The following is a 17,293-nucleotide window of genomic DNA, read 5'->3' as shown; positions in this document are numbered from 1 at the left end:
GGGTAATTTGGACCCTAGCAACCATATTACTGAAATAGCAATCTGGCTACCTGCTGAATAAAAAGCTAAAAAATAATAATAAATGAAAACCAATTGCAAATTGTCTCAGAATGTCACTCTCTACATCACACTAAAAGTTAACTGAAAGGTGCGCAACCCTTTGATATAACATCTCCCAATAGCTTATGCTGCAAAATGAAGTTTAACAGCACCTGTAGAGCTGCAACACAGATGAACAGCCCCCATCACACAAATATCTCTAAGTTCCCCTCAGAATACCATGGTCCCTTCCCACAGGAGTCCCTACAACTTGGGGGGGGGGGTAGTTGCCCAGGGAACTACACACTGCAGCAGGGTGGCCAGGTTGGCAGTTTTCCAGCCAAATTGGGCTACTAATTTAAAGCCCAGGTAGGTTTTGAAAATACAAAGTAGCCAAGGTACGGATTTGGGCTACTTTTTGGGCCTTTGGCTGGTTTGTACTTTGGAAACCCCCTAATGTGCCAAGCCTGTGTCATTCAATGCATGTTGGGTAATGTCGTTTTTGTTTAACAATTTGCAGACTGCCAAGTTTAATGTTAGACTACAATACCCAGCATGCAATGGGACTATGTTGTCGGGGGTTACCAGATTTTGGGCTCTGTACCCCAGTCTCCTGTCCCTTTTAAAGAAGAAATAACTATATTTTATATACTGAACATATTGCACCAGCCTAAAGTTTCAGCTTGTCAATAGCAGCAATGATCAAACTTGTCACAGGGGGTCACCATCTTGGAAAGTGTCTGTGACACTCACATGCTCAGTGGGCTCTGAGCAGCTGTTGAGAAGCTAAGCTTAGGGGTTGTTACTAATTATCCAGCAGAAAAGGAGCTTCCCCTGTAATATAAGCTGAAGCTACAGGGCTGATTATTAAATTCTGATGCTAATTGCACTGGTTTCTGTGCTGCCATGTAGTAATTATCTGTATTAATTACTAATCAGCCTTATATTGTGACATTTCTATTCTATGAGTACTGTATATTGTGAGTGGGTCCCTAAGCTCTGTAAGTGACAGCAGTACAGAGCATGTGCAGTGAATCAGCAGAAAAGAAGACGAGGAGCTACTGGGGCATCTTTGGAGACACAGATCTTTACTGCTAAAGGGCTGTGGTTGCCTTGGGCTGGTACATACATACATAATGTATAATATTTCTAGCTACTTCTTTAGTTAAGCTGTAGTTCTCCTTTAAGCATTCTCACATTTTCCAGTGACTTTCCTCAACTTCAGGCCATAAATCTGATGGCCACCAAAATGTCTAGATGTTGACTTGTTTTACCAATATTTACTGAAATGGTATATGTATTAGGACCTTATGGGGCCACTATACCTCCTGGGCCCCCCTCTGTAGTTACACCCCTGGTGTAATCTGTCCCATTTTGATTCATGGAAAATATGCCTTTTTTTCGACAGTACACATTGTGCTATTTTTGGGCTACTTTTGAAGTCCCCCTTGGCCAGTTTTGGGCTGGTTTTGTAGTTGACGTTGGCTGGGTAGCTACCCATGTTATCACACTAGTTCCCTTGTCAATTCCACTCATATATCACAGTCCAATCTTCGCCTTCCTGAAGTCTCCAGCAACATCCAGGCCGCTCCTTTGCGTGGCTAAACCACCCTGCGCTGCCTTCAACTGCAACTGGAAGAGACGCGATAGAGCAGTATTCCTGTCCGGCGCCCTCGCTGTCCCCAGAAACAGAGACTGCAGCTACACACTCCTTCTCACTGAACGCGCAACCAATTCCTGTGACACAAGCCGGATCTCCGGAGTTCCGGCCGTGTGTGCTTGTTTACGTGACGACATATCCGGCCAGCCTAGCATATGCGGAAGTGGGTGTAGTGCCTCACGCTTGTGCTGACTGACTGGCTGTAGATACGTCGGGTTGCTGTTGATTTTATGCCTCCTTTATGTAAGTTCCCAGTCAAGCCAATGCTTGGGCGTATGGCAGATTGTGTCATCTGTTTATATACAGTCTGTTCCCTATTCGTGTTAATATAAAGTTGCAGGTATAGGAGTAAGGAAGGTGCTGCTATAATGGAGGTGCTGCTATAATAGAGGTGCAGTATGCAATTTGTAGCCTGCAGTTGATTTATTGTGCTCTGTATAGGTGGGTCCAGTGGTTTAGGGTAGAGAAGAGAAGGCTTCTGTCATTACAGGGAATTTTCAGAATTGTTTAGGCTGATAGGGAATGCTTGGAATTGCAGCCTTCCTTCATGTTAAAGGACCCCTAAGCTCCACAGCCACCCCTGCATATTACTTATAGACAACCCTCATAATATCCGCAACTTCTTATCCTATTACAGAGAAGAGATATTATTTTACTCTGTTATTAAATCCAGACTGAACAAGACCCTTGCGATAGGTAGTCTGGCTCCTGACAGCTCTCTGCTGCCTCCCAGATTTTGCGAATAGTTATTATTTTAGACCGAAGATCCTCCTAGTCATTAACATGCCAATGAAATGCTTCATAACGTTCTTGAACTAAATTTTACTAATCAAAACCGGGTTTGAAGATTATACCCCATGTGTAATATAAGGCACTAAGTTTGCCCAGGAGCAGTAACCAGTAGCAACCAATAAGATATTTGCTTTTAAACAGGTGCCCACTATATACTTCTTGCTGATTGGTTACTATAGATTACTGCTGCTGGGCAAACTTAGTGCCTTTTATTACATAACCCCATAGCGTTTCATCATTCTTTTTTGCATGCCCTATGATTTGCAAAATGCAGCTCAGTAAAAAAAAAAAATATCATTGAATCTGGCTTATTACTGAGCACAATCCTAGCAGTATCTACGCGTAGTTTACCCTTGTATATTTTGTGTTACCAATAATCTTTAAAAGGTATGCTTAAAAAAATGCTGTTCTCATTACTGTATGGTCCTGTGTTGTTCACAAGAGTTCATTCTTAAATGGTAATGTTGTTAAAGGCAGTTCAAACAGTAGGGTGATAATCAAAAGATTTATTTGGCGTGTATATGTTTTGTAGCAAATGAAAGTATCGCCAGTAGTTATTATTATCACATTTTAAATTCCTGTCTCTTTTATTCTTTGAAATACAGAATTAGTAACAGATTGGACACTGGAATATTTCGAAGATGCTGGAGTCTTACGTGACTCCTATTTTAATGAGTTATGTGAACCGCTATATAAAAAATTTGAAGCCTTCAGATCTGCAGCTATCGCTCTGGGGTGGAGATGTGGTCCTTAGCAAACTTGAATTGAAACTAGACGTTCTTGAACAGGTAAGGTACCTTAATCCTTTCTATTGGTTTGTGGACTGAATTTCGAATACTTGCAAAATGTAAAACTTTAAAGAGTAATTTGTTTTGTGGGATAATATCACTGAGACCCAAGCAGCAATAAATCACACATTCCCCCCATAACGGGAATTTAATAACAGTAAAACATGTCCCACATCAAATATGTGTAAATAACGCTTATTTATTCAGACATGACTGACAATTGTAATAAAATAATTCAAAGTTTCTTTTTGTTGGCTTGCCACACACACATCAATAAATATGTCAATAAATAGGTTTTATATCTATTTAATGCACAAGAGGCATGAACATCCTGTAAAATATATATGCTTATGAATGTTGCTTAGTGATGTCATCAGTTATAATTTTAGTGATGTCATTTGTATCAAATGACTCCCTGAATCTTGTGTATGATAAAAGAATAACCTACATTCTGTTATAAAATTTGAGGATATCAGAAGTCACATCAGGGTTCCATGAGCTGTGTAAAAGAACTTGTACTTTAGTCCTGCTCAGGTTATGTCTATCATCCTTACTTTATACCATAGATTTACATTATTCATATAAAATAGGGAAGATGATGAATACAATGCTTTGTACAAAACCTTAAGAGCTAAGCCCATATATTTAATTACATGTTCACTAGTTCACTAGCATCTAATTAACTAGATGCTAGTGAACTAGCGAACATATATTAAAATATATGGACTCATATAAAATATAAAAGCTCTGTTGAATATATTAAATCCTTTTATAAGAAATGAACCCAAAGCCTTATTTTTTATTTTTTGCTTTTTCTGCCTTTTATTGGACAAGAGTTTTTTAGTTTTTAAGATGATTAATCTTTTACCTACAAGTTTCTATATATTTGCTCATGTTGTTTTGCAGGTACATGTATTCATATGTTGGTGCAAAGGTGCAAAGTAGAAATCTGGTTATCAGGACACCTTGATCCACCAGTACAGTAATACTAGAGCATCCAATCAGACATTGTATCTCTATACACTAGTGGGACCATACACTAATTGATTCTCTATCACATCCAACCAAATGGTCTGCATACCAGAGAGGCTATACACATACATGGCCACTTTCCATTGTTATGTTCTCTAGCTCCTGTTCATTTTCTCATCTGCTGATGCATCATTTTTCTGGTAAATGTGGACTTTTATACCAACTCCAGTATTCTACAAACTAGCCAAATCTGGACATACGTTAGGCATTCACTATGGTTGAAGAAGAAGGAGGCAGTTTATGACCAATAGATTAGCCACAATAGTGCAAACTATAACACTATATTTATTCTGTAGAATGCTTAACCATACCTGAGTAAACAGCTCTCTCTGTTTGTCTAGGATAGCAGCTGCCATATTGGCTTGTTGTGACCTCACTTCCTGCCTGAGTCTCTCCCTGCTCACTCATAGCCCTGGGCTCAGATTACAACAGGATGGGGAGAGGGAGGGGGAGAGGAACAAACTGAGCATGCTCAAGCCCGTGCCCTGGAGGTTTCAGCTGAAAGAAGAAAGTCTGATACAGAAGCCAATGTATACACAATAGAAGGAAAGAAATGCTGTGTTTCTTTTGATAGAGGACTCAGAGTAGCATTAATTTGAGGGTTAACTAGTGTATTTAAATAGGCCTTTCTGATTAAGCTTACTTAATTTTAGCCTTTCCTTCTCCTTTAAAGTGTATCTTGTGCACCTACACAACGTTTAAAATTAAAGATGAATAGAACAATAATCTATAAAGACATTAGTCAACCATTAAAATGTAATCTGGTGCTCTGTCTGCTTTCTGCTATAAAAAAATATTGTAAGAAATGCAGAGAAGATAAGGAATGTAAGGAATGAAAAGCCCGTGGGGGTGGTTAGAAGGCCCTAAATGTCTTGTTTAATTTGCTCAATGTATAATATCTAAGTGCACCAGATATTTTTTCCATAATATAGATTTATCGGATCTTTAAGTACAACATTTCCTCAAGCTCATGTGAAACAATAGTCCATTGAATTAATCCAGTGGTATATATATATTTATACAGAGGAAATTGCTGTGAGTATTTTATTTATTAATTGCTATTTTAAAATAGGGTAGGGGTTGGGTTAGGTAGGAATATCACAGTTCAATAATATTTAAAAAAAAAAACCAATTTTAAATTAAGGATCCACTTTCTGAACAACTGTTGAAACTGTATGGTGAGCCAAATTGCTCAGCTCATTTGAGAACTTTTGCATGGGTTCTTTTGTAGATTCTTTTGTGGATAAATTTCATGATGCAGTGCAGGTGAGTAGGCAAAATATGTAGTGAAATAGTAGAAGTTGTCAATATACTGGCTTACCTTACTGTTATCTGACTCATTTGCAGAATGTATGGATGTTAAGAAAATAACCAGAACGGCTGTTCTCTTTGTTCTGGCCAATAGCCTGAATGATCAGTATTGGCAGAACTTGAGTATTAACTGTAAATATGAAGAACTGTGCCTCCTTTCACTAATCTCTCAATGCACCATTCAACCACTGAGAAAATTGCATTAGCAGATAAATTCTTTTTTGTATGGACAGTGACTGTTATCCAATGATAGTGCAGGATGCTCTAGTGAAACTGTCCACCTGAGATGCTACACATGATGAGTTGACCTAGTGTTTAAGTAATCAGCTTTTGATTTTGCTTTAACACATCTGAGCATGTATGGGCAGCTTAAAGGAACAGTAACATACATTTTTTTTAGTGTTGCTGTTCCTTTAAAGTGGAGGAGCTGGATAGCAGTACTGTGCCAGGGTAGTGTTCTGTAAGGTATTCAGTTCATGTGTTTTTATGGTATTTATGTGCCTCTATCTTATAAATTCAAATAATTTATATTGTGCCAACATCTTCTGCAGTTGTTTAGACAAGTACATTCACACCTGTCCCTTCTTTTGTGACGCTTGTGCTGTAATTTTCCTGCATGCATAGTAACACATAGACGTACAAATAAATATCTGTCTAAAATACAGCTCAACAACATGAATGTTTCACATTCAATGAATTAGTTTATTTTACTTCCACTGTGAAGTGCTTTAGCTGCTAGATTACACCATTCCTCTACCAGCATTAACAGTATTGTATTGAATATGACTATGAAGATTTTCATTCATCCAGGTCATAGTATATCTAGTATAGGTCAATCTAAAAACAACTGGACTTGCTGAGTAATCAATGAAGACGTTTCATTCGAACCCTGCACCACCGGGCGGAATGTGTGGCAACTGATACAGAGTCCAAAGACAAAGAGCAAAAACATCTCAGAGGAGCTTTGAAAGCGTGTGGCTACCCAGACTGGGCCTTTGTCAAAACAGCAGCAACCAAGCCCAACAGGAACACCAATAGAAATAACGGCCCGGAGACACATAGTAGGCGAAACATAGTCATCCCATATGTAGCTGGAGTGTCAGAGAAACTCAGGAGGATTTTCAACAAACACCATGTCCCTGTGTTTTTCAAACCTATCAACACACTGAGACAAAAACTGGTACACCCAAAGGATCAAACACCAAAAGAAAAACAAAGCAATGTGGTATACGGAGTCCAGTGTAGCGAGGAGTGCACAGATCTATACATCGGGGAGACAAAACAACTGCTCTCCAAGCGAATGGCTCAGCACAGGAGGGAGAACTCTACAGGGCAAAACTCAGCTGTCTTTCTACACTTAAAAGACAAGGGACACTCCTTTGAAGACAGCAAAGTCCAAATCTTGGATAAAGAAGACCGCTGGTTTGAACGAGGCGTGAAAGAGGCGATTCATGTCAAGGTGGAGAGACCATCTCTGAACAGAGGTGGGGGCCTTCGACACCACCTGTCTGCTACATACAATGCTGTTCTAACATCTGTACCCCGGCTGATTCAGAACACTTCACACATCCATTCATGCAACTCTCGCAAGTAACACCTGTATCTAGGAGTTGCATGACACATTGGATAATCCTGACAGTCACAAAAATTGGAGCGCTCACCTCTCAGACAAACACAGTTGAAGTGCCAGGTGCTGAACTAAAAGGCCCAATCCTGTCCTCGGGTCACATCAATCCATAGACAAAAATAGCAGCACACTGTTAAGTTGCAAAAGTGCTCAAGTGCATAATTTATTTAGCCCACAGCATACAAAGGCAACGTTTTGAGCCAACCAGGCCTTTTATCAATGCTTGATAAAGGGCCTGGTTGGCTCGAAACGTTGCCTTTGTATGCTGTGGGCTAAATAAATTATGCACTTGAGCACTTTTGCAACTTAACAGTGTGCTGCTATTTTTGACATTGGATAATCCTATCACAACTACACAGAATCAACACCTCTGTGAGTTTCTTCAGATGTCACCTCTTTGAAGAGTTACAATGTGCCATTGTAAATGGATTAGTGGAAGAGTTTATATGCCGAGAACTTCCCACACCAGTCAGTTGAACTGAAGAAGCTGCTCGGATGAGTAGTGAAACGTCTTCATTGATTACTCAGCAAGTCCAGTTGTTTTTAGATTGACCTATACTAGATATTGTATTGAAGTTCAGCCATAGCAGTGCTTTAAAACATACCTGTTACATGCATAGTGTCTGCATATTGGCATTTGTTTGTTCTTTTGCAAGTTTAGAAGCATACGGCCATACGGCCATTGTGACAGTAAAATGCTGGTGCCCCTACTTTGTACTTAGGTTCCAGAAGAGAGCGTAAGCTCCTGCTGAGAGTAAGCAGATTGTTTGGGAATGACAGCCGAAAAATGCTGGAGCTTTGGTACAGAAGTAAATGTACTGGGAGCAGCGTAAGATATCAGATTGTATTATTTTAGAGGGGTGAAGGGGGATTTGGACTTTTTAAATTTTTTAGATAAGGTAGTAGACATAACAATTTTAATAAGGATTATGCTGTATAGGAGCCAAAGCAAATTTCTTTACAGTCCACAGTGATTCTCAAAGGATTGTTTTTTCCATGAGTTTTGAATTCTTGTAGCTGCACCAAACTACATACATCAACAAACTATTCTGTACTGCACTCAATTCTGCCATATACTTTTCATGATATTTCCATCAAGCGGAATCCAATGAATCAGACTTGCCATGTTCCAATGTTAGAAAGTCTAAACACATTATGGGAAAGGTACATAATAACAAACATTGTTGTGAAATATATCCAATCATTAGATTTGTCATTTTTAAAATGTGTGAACCTTAAAAAAAATCTAAGTTTTCATATTTCATCCCAAAGTCATACTTACTTTTCATAAAAGGGTTACTTCACCCTTAAAATAACCTTTAGTTTCTTACTAAAGTATATAGTATCTAAACTTAGCAATTTATTTACATTTTTTTATTATTTTTTTTTTAAATAAGTTGTCTTTTTTTTTTTTTACCACTGGAGATCACTGACCTATGGTTCTGTGAGGCTACAGTTTTATTGTTTTTGTTGCTTATTATTCGGTGTAGTTATATTTGGTCCCTCTTTTATTTAACTTCCAGTCTCTCATTTAAACCACAGACTGGTTACTAAAAAAACTGTACCTTAGCAACTAGATGCTAAAATTCCAAACTGGAGAGCTTCTGAACAAAAAGCTAAGTAATTTAAAAAAAAAACCCCACTAAACGTAAAGGCCAATCACAGCACTGATGTCTACATCAGTGTTGTCCAACTTCTATGGTACTGAGGACCAGAATGTTTCTGGCCTACGTGGGGGAGGGCCGATAATGGAAGCCAGTGTTGACCACCCAGAGTATGGCGCACACACAGGGAACATAGGGAAGGCAGAGTATGGCACACACAGGGAGCAAAGGGCAGGCAGAGTATGGCACACACATGTAGCATAGGGAAGGCAGAGGATGGCACACACAGGGAGCAAAGGGCAGGCAGAGTATGGCACACACAGGTAGCATAGGGAAGGCAGAGGATGGCACACACAGGCAGAGTAGGTTAAGCAGAGTATGGCACACACAGGGAGCATAGGGCAGGCAGTGTATGGCACACACAGGGAGCATAGGGCAGGCAGCGTATGACACAAACAGGGAGCATAAGGCAGGCAGAGTAGGGTAGGCACAGTATGGCACACACTGGGAGCATAGGACATGCATAGTGGGGCCATACTCTGCCTGCCCTTTGCTCCCTGTGTGTGCCATCCTCTGCCTTCCCTATGCTACATGTGTGTGCCATACTCTGCCTGCCCTTTGCTCCCTGTGTGTGCCATACTCTGCCTTCCCTATGTTCCCTGTGTGTGCGCCATACTCTGGGTGGTCAACACTGGCTTCCATAGGGGAGCATAGGGCAGGCAGCGTATTACACAAACAGGGAGCATAAGGCAGGCAGAGTAGGGAAGGCATAGTATGGCACACCCAGGGAGCAAAAGGCAGGCAGTATTTTGTTGGTGATAAAGTTGCCAATTATCTGTTTTACCAAATAACTAAAATATATTGTAATTTTTTTTTTATCTGTGACATATATATATATATATATATAGCAGCTTCACCTTATCTGTCTACAAGTTCATGTGCAGGAAAAAAAGCATTTATTAAAATGTCAAACTTTTACTAAAACTAACGTTCCCATAGTTTCTGATGTTGTAAACTTATTGGTTGGTTCAATTGTCATATAATAAAAATACCAGAGCAGCCATCAGCGTCCGTAAGATCAGCACTCCGATACCTTTAACAGCAATGTCTGTGTTGTGCATATTGTTGGGAAATTTAAATACTGAGCAATATGGGAAATAGAACTGTCGTTTGGGAAGATTTCTAGAGCCTACAACTCTGAAGTTATTTATATATTTTATAGGGCACTTGAACATAATGACCTCCATATTGTGCCGAGAAAATAAGGCACATTCCCACTGGCCCTTGACATTAGTCTTTAGATAAACATGTTCTAAATGTGACAAACAGCTGGAAATAATGTAAAATAGCTTAATTGTATTTAAGGTTATCTGGATATCGAGTGTGCTTATTTATATTTCATTATATTTAGTTATTCCATGATGTGTGGCGTCTCTGTGTTTATCTTTATTTGCACGGAATTAAAAACTCCCTCACCTGTTCCTTAATGATTCTCCATGGCCACTTAATCTTCAAACTTGAATGTGGCTCCTGTTTGTAGGGCTCATCATGGAATGTTTTTAAACAGGAAAAGGAACTATTTAGTAGCAGATAACATAGGAAACATATTTAAAGGTAATTTTAGAGGCAAGATGCCTGTAAATCTGTGTGGCCCATCGTATTTGTAAGTATAGTCTAGCTTGGGATGCACTAAACAATCGTCTACAGACTTCAGTTATCTCTTCCTCCTTAGAATTGGTTAGGATTACTTTGCAGTTGTGCACAAGAGCAAAAAATGTAATGTATATCTGGGGCTAAATGTTTATACCTTTGTCCTTTGCTAGTTGTCCTTTGAGCTTCTTGGGCCAATAGTTAAAGGAACAGTAATGCCAAAAAATTAAAGTGTTTTAAAGCAATGAAATATAATATACTGTTGCGCTGCACTGGTACAACAGTTGTGTTTGCTTCAGAAACTCTACCATAGTTTATATAAACAAGCTGCTGTGTAACCATGGGGGCAGCCATTCAAAGCTGAAAAAGGAGAAAAGGCACAGGATACATAGCAGATAATAGTTAAGCTCCATAGTATATAAAGGGATTCTCCAGAACTTATCTGTTATCACCTCAATGGGGTTGGTATTAAGTAAAAGCAAAATACTTCTGCTGTCATTCCGTCAGGCTCATAACTATTTTTTGGTTGATGCCTTCACATGTGGCACATATATTCAATACAGATCCATAGAAAACACTATAGTCTCATTAAAGTGTTACCGCAGTGAGCATAAAATCTTCTGTTTTATGTCTATATCTCAAAATTTTGCTACATAATTAAAAAATGTGAGCTCCAACATACAGTAAGTGTCAAACACAAATTAAAATTTTAATTTATTTCCTAGGAACTGAAGTTGCCATTCACATTCCTCAGTGGGCATATACACGAGTTAAGAATTCATGTACCATGGACGAAACTTGGGTCAGAATCTGTTGTGATAACTATCAACACCATGGAGTGTATCTTGAAACTCAAAGACGGGGCACAGGTAAGACATTTGCCATTCATTGATACTTATGCCTAGAAATCTTACATTAAATTCCTAAATTTATTGCACCTTTATAGACACTACATAGACTATGGGGAAAATCTAGTTAAGGTCGAATATCGAGGGTTAATTAACCCTCGATATTCGACTGTCAAAGTTAAATCTTTTCGAATATCGAAGTCGAAGGATTTAGCGCAATTCGTTCGATCGAAGGTCGAAGTAGCCAATCCGATGGTCGAAGTAGTCAAAAAAACCATTCGAAATTCGAACTATTTTTCCTCTATTTCTTCACTCGAGCTTAGTGAATGGGCCCCTATGTGTGTGGCAACAGTTCCTGGGTATGTCCCCATCTTCTTAGTGATGTCAACACGCATGGGAGCTGTTTTTTTTTCTTCCTCCCCCCATCTCCATACTTTATGTGCTGGTCTATCTTCGATTGCCTAGTATACTCACTTTCTGTATATTTGCATTTTATGAGTAAAGTCTGCCATATGGCTTACCTTAGCTCAGATAGTCTTTGTAGAAAATATAGGGGGTCATTATTAAAGGTCGAGTTGTTTTTTACGCTACAAGTTTTTGAGGGTGTTTTTCGGGCAAAACTCGAATTTTCTGATTAAAAAAACACCTCAAATTATTTGTGTTTTTTAAAAAATCTTGAAGCTTTCTATATTTATTATACCTAAAGTTGGAAATAGCTTGAATCTGAAAATAAACCATCTAAAACCTGTAGAGGTCATGTAGAAGTCAATGGCAGAGTTCCCTTGAACCATTTCAAGATGTTTGTAGCCTTCATGATGTTTGGGGGTTTTTTTTTTTTGGTGGTTTAGCTCAAAAACTCATCAGTTCGAGCGATTCACATTTTTTTCCCGCCTAAAACGCAATCAAATATTGATCACGTTTTTCACTCAGGCTACACTGATTCCAGTTTTTTACATTCATAAATTAGAAACATTTGAGTTGTGAGTTTAATCGAGGTATAAAAAACGTCACAAACTCGTTGCAGGCTGGGTTGCCTAGGGCGGCCAGCCTGCTTGGCCCGGCACTGTATCCAAAAATCATTTGTTAGTGACCCCCCCAGTGATGAGCATGTGCTAAGTTCTCTCTCCAACTAGGTTTAAAGCAACACATGGTAGAATCGTGCAAGAATTCACGTGTTAAGTATAATTTAAGTATGAGTAGTTGGTACTTATGATTCATTTCTAGCAGAAGAAACAGAGTAGCCCATAATTGTTACAAATTACTCAATGCATTCTTTAGCAGCTGAAAGCTGTGGTAGCAGTTGTAGTTCCCAAACTACTAGAAGGCCACATATGTGCTGTCCCCCTAAGTGGGGTCTATTTTTTTTTTTTCCTGTGCAACTAATTTTAGCTAATTTCTTCTGTGGAGCTCATTTATTCAAATTTTTCCTGTGAAACTAATTTGGTCTAATTTTTCCTGTACAACTTCTAGTAAAGATTTGAACTGCTTTAATTTTTCTAAGTACACCAGACCTATCGTAGCTAACCAAAGAAAATAAATACATTCCTATAATTATGAAAGAGGATTATCATTTTATTCAAGACTTGGAGTCTCAGTTCTAGGAAATTGTTCATTTTAATGTTACAGAAAGATTATAATCGTATCAATATTTGTGAAGACTGCTTTTAAAGGAACTGTTCTGAATGTAATAAAAAAAATGGGTAAATAGATAGGCTGTGCAAAATTAAAAAATGGTTTCAATATTGTTAGTTAGCCAAAAAATGTAATGTATAAAGGCTGGAGTGACTGGATGTGTAACATAATAGCCAGAACACTACTTCCTGCTTTGCAGCTCACTTGGTTTCCACCGATTGGTTACTAGGCAGGGGGCATATGGGTTATAACTGTTGTTTTGAATCTGAGCTGCATGCTAAGGATTAATAGCAAACTCACTTAAAGGGGGGCCAGAGTTAGAAAGCTGAAAAGCAGGAAGTTGGGTCACTCCAGTCCTTATACATTTTTGGATAACTAACTATATTAGAAACATTTTCTATTTTGCACATCCTATCTACTGTATATACTCGAGTATAAGCCGACCCGAGTATAAGCCGAGGTACCTTTAGAGCTCATGAGCTAAGGGTAAGTGCACAATGGTCTTACTACTCAGTCATGCTGGTTGATGGGGGACTTGATTTTAAATACACTACAAACTTATAATGCTCACAAACCGTGTAGGACTCGTGTACAATGAGGGGCCTTGACATGGTACGTGAGCTTACATATTTTGGCCAAAGTGTGGTACTAACACCTCATTTCTTGTAATTATTTTTTTAAAGGCAAACCGAGTGCTGGCAATAGGGTTGCCACCTTTTCCAGAAAAAAATACCGGCCTTCCTATATATTTATCTTTTTTCCCGATTAATAACATTGGCCAGGCCGGTAAAATACCGACAAGGTGGCAACCCTAGCTGGCAAATTTTCTCTCTGTGTACAAATATTGGCTTTTTATCATTTTCGGCAGCTGGTCAACTCCAGAATGTGGGTTAGACCGAGCGCTGGGACAATGGTGTCTATGGCAGCTGGTCAACACCACTGTGTGACTTAGACCGAGCGCTGATGATTTCTTTCTGTGGAGTGACTGGATGTCTAATATAATAGCCAGAATCCAACTTCCTGCTTTTCAGCTCTCTAACTCTGAGTTAGTCAGTGAGTTTGCAATTGATCCTCAGCATTCAGCTCAGATTCAAAGGCAACAGTTATGACCTATGTGGCCCCCCTCAAGTCACTGATACTGATTACTGCCTGGTAACCAATCAGTGGAAACCAAGAGAGCTGAAAAGCAAGAAGTAGTGTTCTGGCTATTATGTTAGACATCCAGTCACTCCAGCCTATCCATTTACCCAGTTTTTATGATTATACTGAATAATTCCTTTAAGGTTTAAATGTTTTTTAGCAGACTTAAGGTATGAAGATACAAATTACGGAAAGATCCTTTATCCGAAAAACCTCGGGTCCCGAGAATTCTGGATAACAGGCCCCATACCTGTACAGGCAATAATATTGCAACCATGTTCAATATGAATATGTGCTCTATCTGCAATACATAAGTTGCAAATGTATGTGTTTTTCTTCTCTAATTAACAGATTTCCTGTGTTTATTGTGAATTCTTATATTTGTTTCTTAGTATAGTAAGTGCAGAGTTCAAATGACATCTGTGCAGGGGACTTTAATGACATTTGGACAAATTGCTTAGTGCAATATACAGGTCTGGAGAGCAAGCTCTGGACTGCTGCCAGTTATGGTTTTAAGTAGCTGGAATGTAAATGGAATATACTGTATTGATGCCTGTATATGTGGGAGCCAACAACTGTTTTTTGCCAAGCTATGACATAAGTTGTGCCTCTCTTAAACATATATATTAGGTGACTGCTTTTTCCACATGCTGCACGTTTACTGAGTTCTAAAGATGTGATTAATATAATCATTGGTCATTCAGTGCTTTTTCATAGTGTCATTTACTTTTGACAGAGAAAAGAAAATAATCCTAGTGGCTATCGTCAATTATTCTATGCTTTGTGCATAACAGATAACCTCTTTACTTACAGCACATTTTATTGGACTAATCTGGTGATGTCAATTACAGTGCTAATATGTTTGTGCATGAAAAACGCACCTACACTTGACTAATCTGCTTCCATGCCTTGCAGATATGCAATGTTATGGTGGACATACATGGACCAATATTGTCTGCCAACCCAGCCGCTCTTAAAGGAGAAACAAACCCCTTATTAAAGGGGACCTGAGAAATCATTCCAAATTCTTTTTTATCATGTTAGCTGAGCAAAATAAACTTTACTTGCATTGTATGTATTATTTAAATTGTGTTTCCTTTATTCTTAGAATTCACTATTACAGCAAGCAGGAAGGAGCCATTTTGTGGACACTGTTGTTAAGATAAATTTTGTATCACCCCAAAATCTTGTATATGCACCAGAATGGGGAACATAATGCCCATGTGCAGTGCCCTACATAATTATAGAGCCTGAGGAAGGAAGGGGCAATGTGAGAAGTGCAGTGATATGTAGGAAGTGCTGAATTGAAAGTGAAAGTAATTGACTGCCCCACCTCTATGCCTCAGGCATAGAGGCGGGGCATATACTATTTGATTGACAGGTGATGGGTCCATTTAAAAAAAAAAAAAACCTACTCCCCACCCCTGCAGCCTAGCTGCTACCCCTCAAAAATGCCCTTAACTTTTTACTTACCCCTTGGTGCAGATTCAGGGAATGGAGTTCACTGCAGCCATCTTCCGGGGCTTCGGTAATCTGAGATTGAGACCGGCAGAGCGGCGTATGCGCAGTTGGAGCAATTTCCCGTTTTTGTGACAACTGTGCATGCCCTGAAATGGACAGAAATTGCCGAAGAAGAAGACACGTAAAATGGCTACCGTGAACTCCGATCCCTGAATCTGTACCGAGGGGTAAGAAAAAATTAGGAGCATTTGCCCAGGGTGGCAGCTAGGCTGGGAGTGAGGAGGGAGGGGGTTTATGTTGGGTAGGGGGTAGGGTTTTTTTGATGGGTGTACACAGACCCCTAATGTGATCTGCCATTTTGCTTGGGGCAAACAATCGGATCAACCCAGTTTAATCTACTACTTTGGTGGCTCAACTGGGCAGAGATTCAGTTTATGGATATATTGCAATATGAGCAATGAGTGGCTGGTGTGTATGGTGTGTATTGCTATATTTACAAAGGATATTTTTAGAAAGCTTAAGCTATCCCTTGAGTTTTCCTGACCATTTATTGAAAAATGATTGTAGATTTAGCAAAAAAAATGTATTTCCCTTAAATCTGCGAGAGTTTGTATGGAAATGTTTAAAGGGATACTGTCATGGGGAAATTTATATTTTTTCAAAACGCACCAGTCAACAGAATTCTGCACTGAAATCAGTTTCTCAAAAGAGCAAACTAATTTTTTAATATATTTTTTTATATTTAATTTTGAGACGTGGTCGTTTCCCAGCTGCCCTCAGTCATTTGACTTGTGCTCTGATAAACTTCAGTCACTCTTCACTGCTGTACTGCAAGTTGGAATGATATCACCCCCCCCCCCCAGCAGCCAAACAACAGAACAATGGGAAGGGAACCAGATAGCATCTCCCTAACACAAGGTAGCAGCTGCCTGGTAGATATAAGAGCAGCACTCCATTTATTTAAAATCCAGGTTCCACTGTGACAAATTCAGTTATATTGAGTAGGAGAAACAACAGTCTGCCAGAAAGTAGAAAACTGGAATCGAATTAGAATAACTCCCTAGTCGAATTTGGCAGTTTTGACCATAAAAAAAAAAATCAAAAATTCTAATTTCGAACTCTAATTTTCAATTGGACCCTTGATAAATCTGCCCCCATGTGTGTGTTTTTACTTTTTTCATTTCTCACAAAATGTTGTGTTTTCACATTTCCGCCTGAAATATCATGTGCACATGGCAAAATATTGAACCCTTTGATTAAGACCTTAGTTTTGCCTCATTTATTGCGCATCTCTTTCATGCAATGCATTAGCTCATGCTTCCTGCATAACAAGAGAGATGAAATGCTCATTGTCAGGGGTTGTTAAATGCCTTGTGTGTAAATGGGTTAAATGTTAATTTAAATTGCTTTGCGCAAAATGCTGAGATTTGAAACGTATGTTTTGTTTTTGGCCAATACCGACAGGAGTGCCAAGATTTATTGCCTTAGTTCTCATTTATCCAAGTGTTTGTAGCTCGGTGTAGCATTACCATGGGATGGTGGTGGGAGATATCGCAAATCGGTTTGGCTTCACTTCAACTAACGGTTTTCACACATTTTCTCCAAGACACATTGTTGTGCGCTCAGAACGTTTTATTCGGGATTCCCATAGACGAATGAAAGCATATTTCAAGCTCTTTTAAGATAATCACACTCATAAATAGTGCAAC

At 39.0% G+C, this 17,293-nt stretch overlaps 1 protein-coding gene across 6 annotated transcripts in view; it reads left to right on the top strand.

The window, feature by feature from the left end:
• The first annotated feature begins 1,068 nt into the window (after window positions 1-1,068).
• vps13b.L (vacuolar protein sorting 13 homolog B L homeolog) overlaps window positions 1,069-17,293 on the top strand; it is a 591,067-nt gene continuing 574,842 nt past the window's right edge. For all 6 annotated transcript variants that reach the window (XM_018268144.1, XM_018268145.1, XM_018268146.2 and 3 more), the window contains exons 1-3: window positions 1,069-1,942; window positions 3,097-3,279; window positions 11,229-11,372. In XM_018268144.1, the coding sequence (XP_018123633.1) occupies window positions 3,133-3,279; window positions 11,229-11,372 (291 nt within the window). In that variant the 5' untranslated portion in view covers window positions 1,069-1,942; window positions 3,097-3,132. The remainder of the gene's footprint in view (window positions 1,943-3,096; window positions 3,280-11,228; window positions 11,373-17,293) is intronic.

Source organism: Xenopus laevis, chromosome 6L, assembly GCF_017654675.1.
Source record: "Xenopus laevis strain J_2021 chromosome 6L, Xenopus_laevis_v10.1, whole genome shotgun sequence".
Lineage (NCBI taxonomy): Eukaryota > Metazoa > Chordata > Amphibia > Anura > Pipidae > Xenopus > Xenopus laevis.
This window is presented reverse-complemented; position numbering and strand designations above follow the sequence as displayed.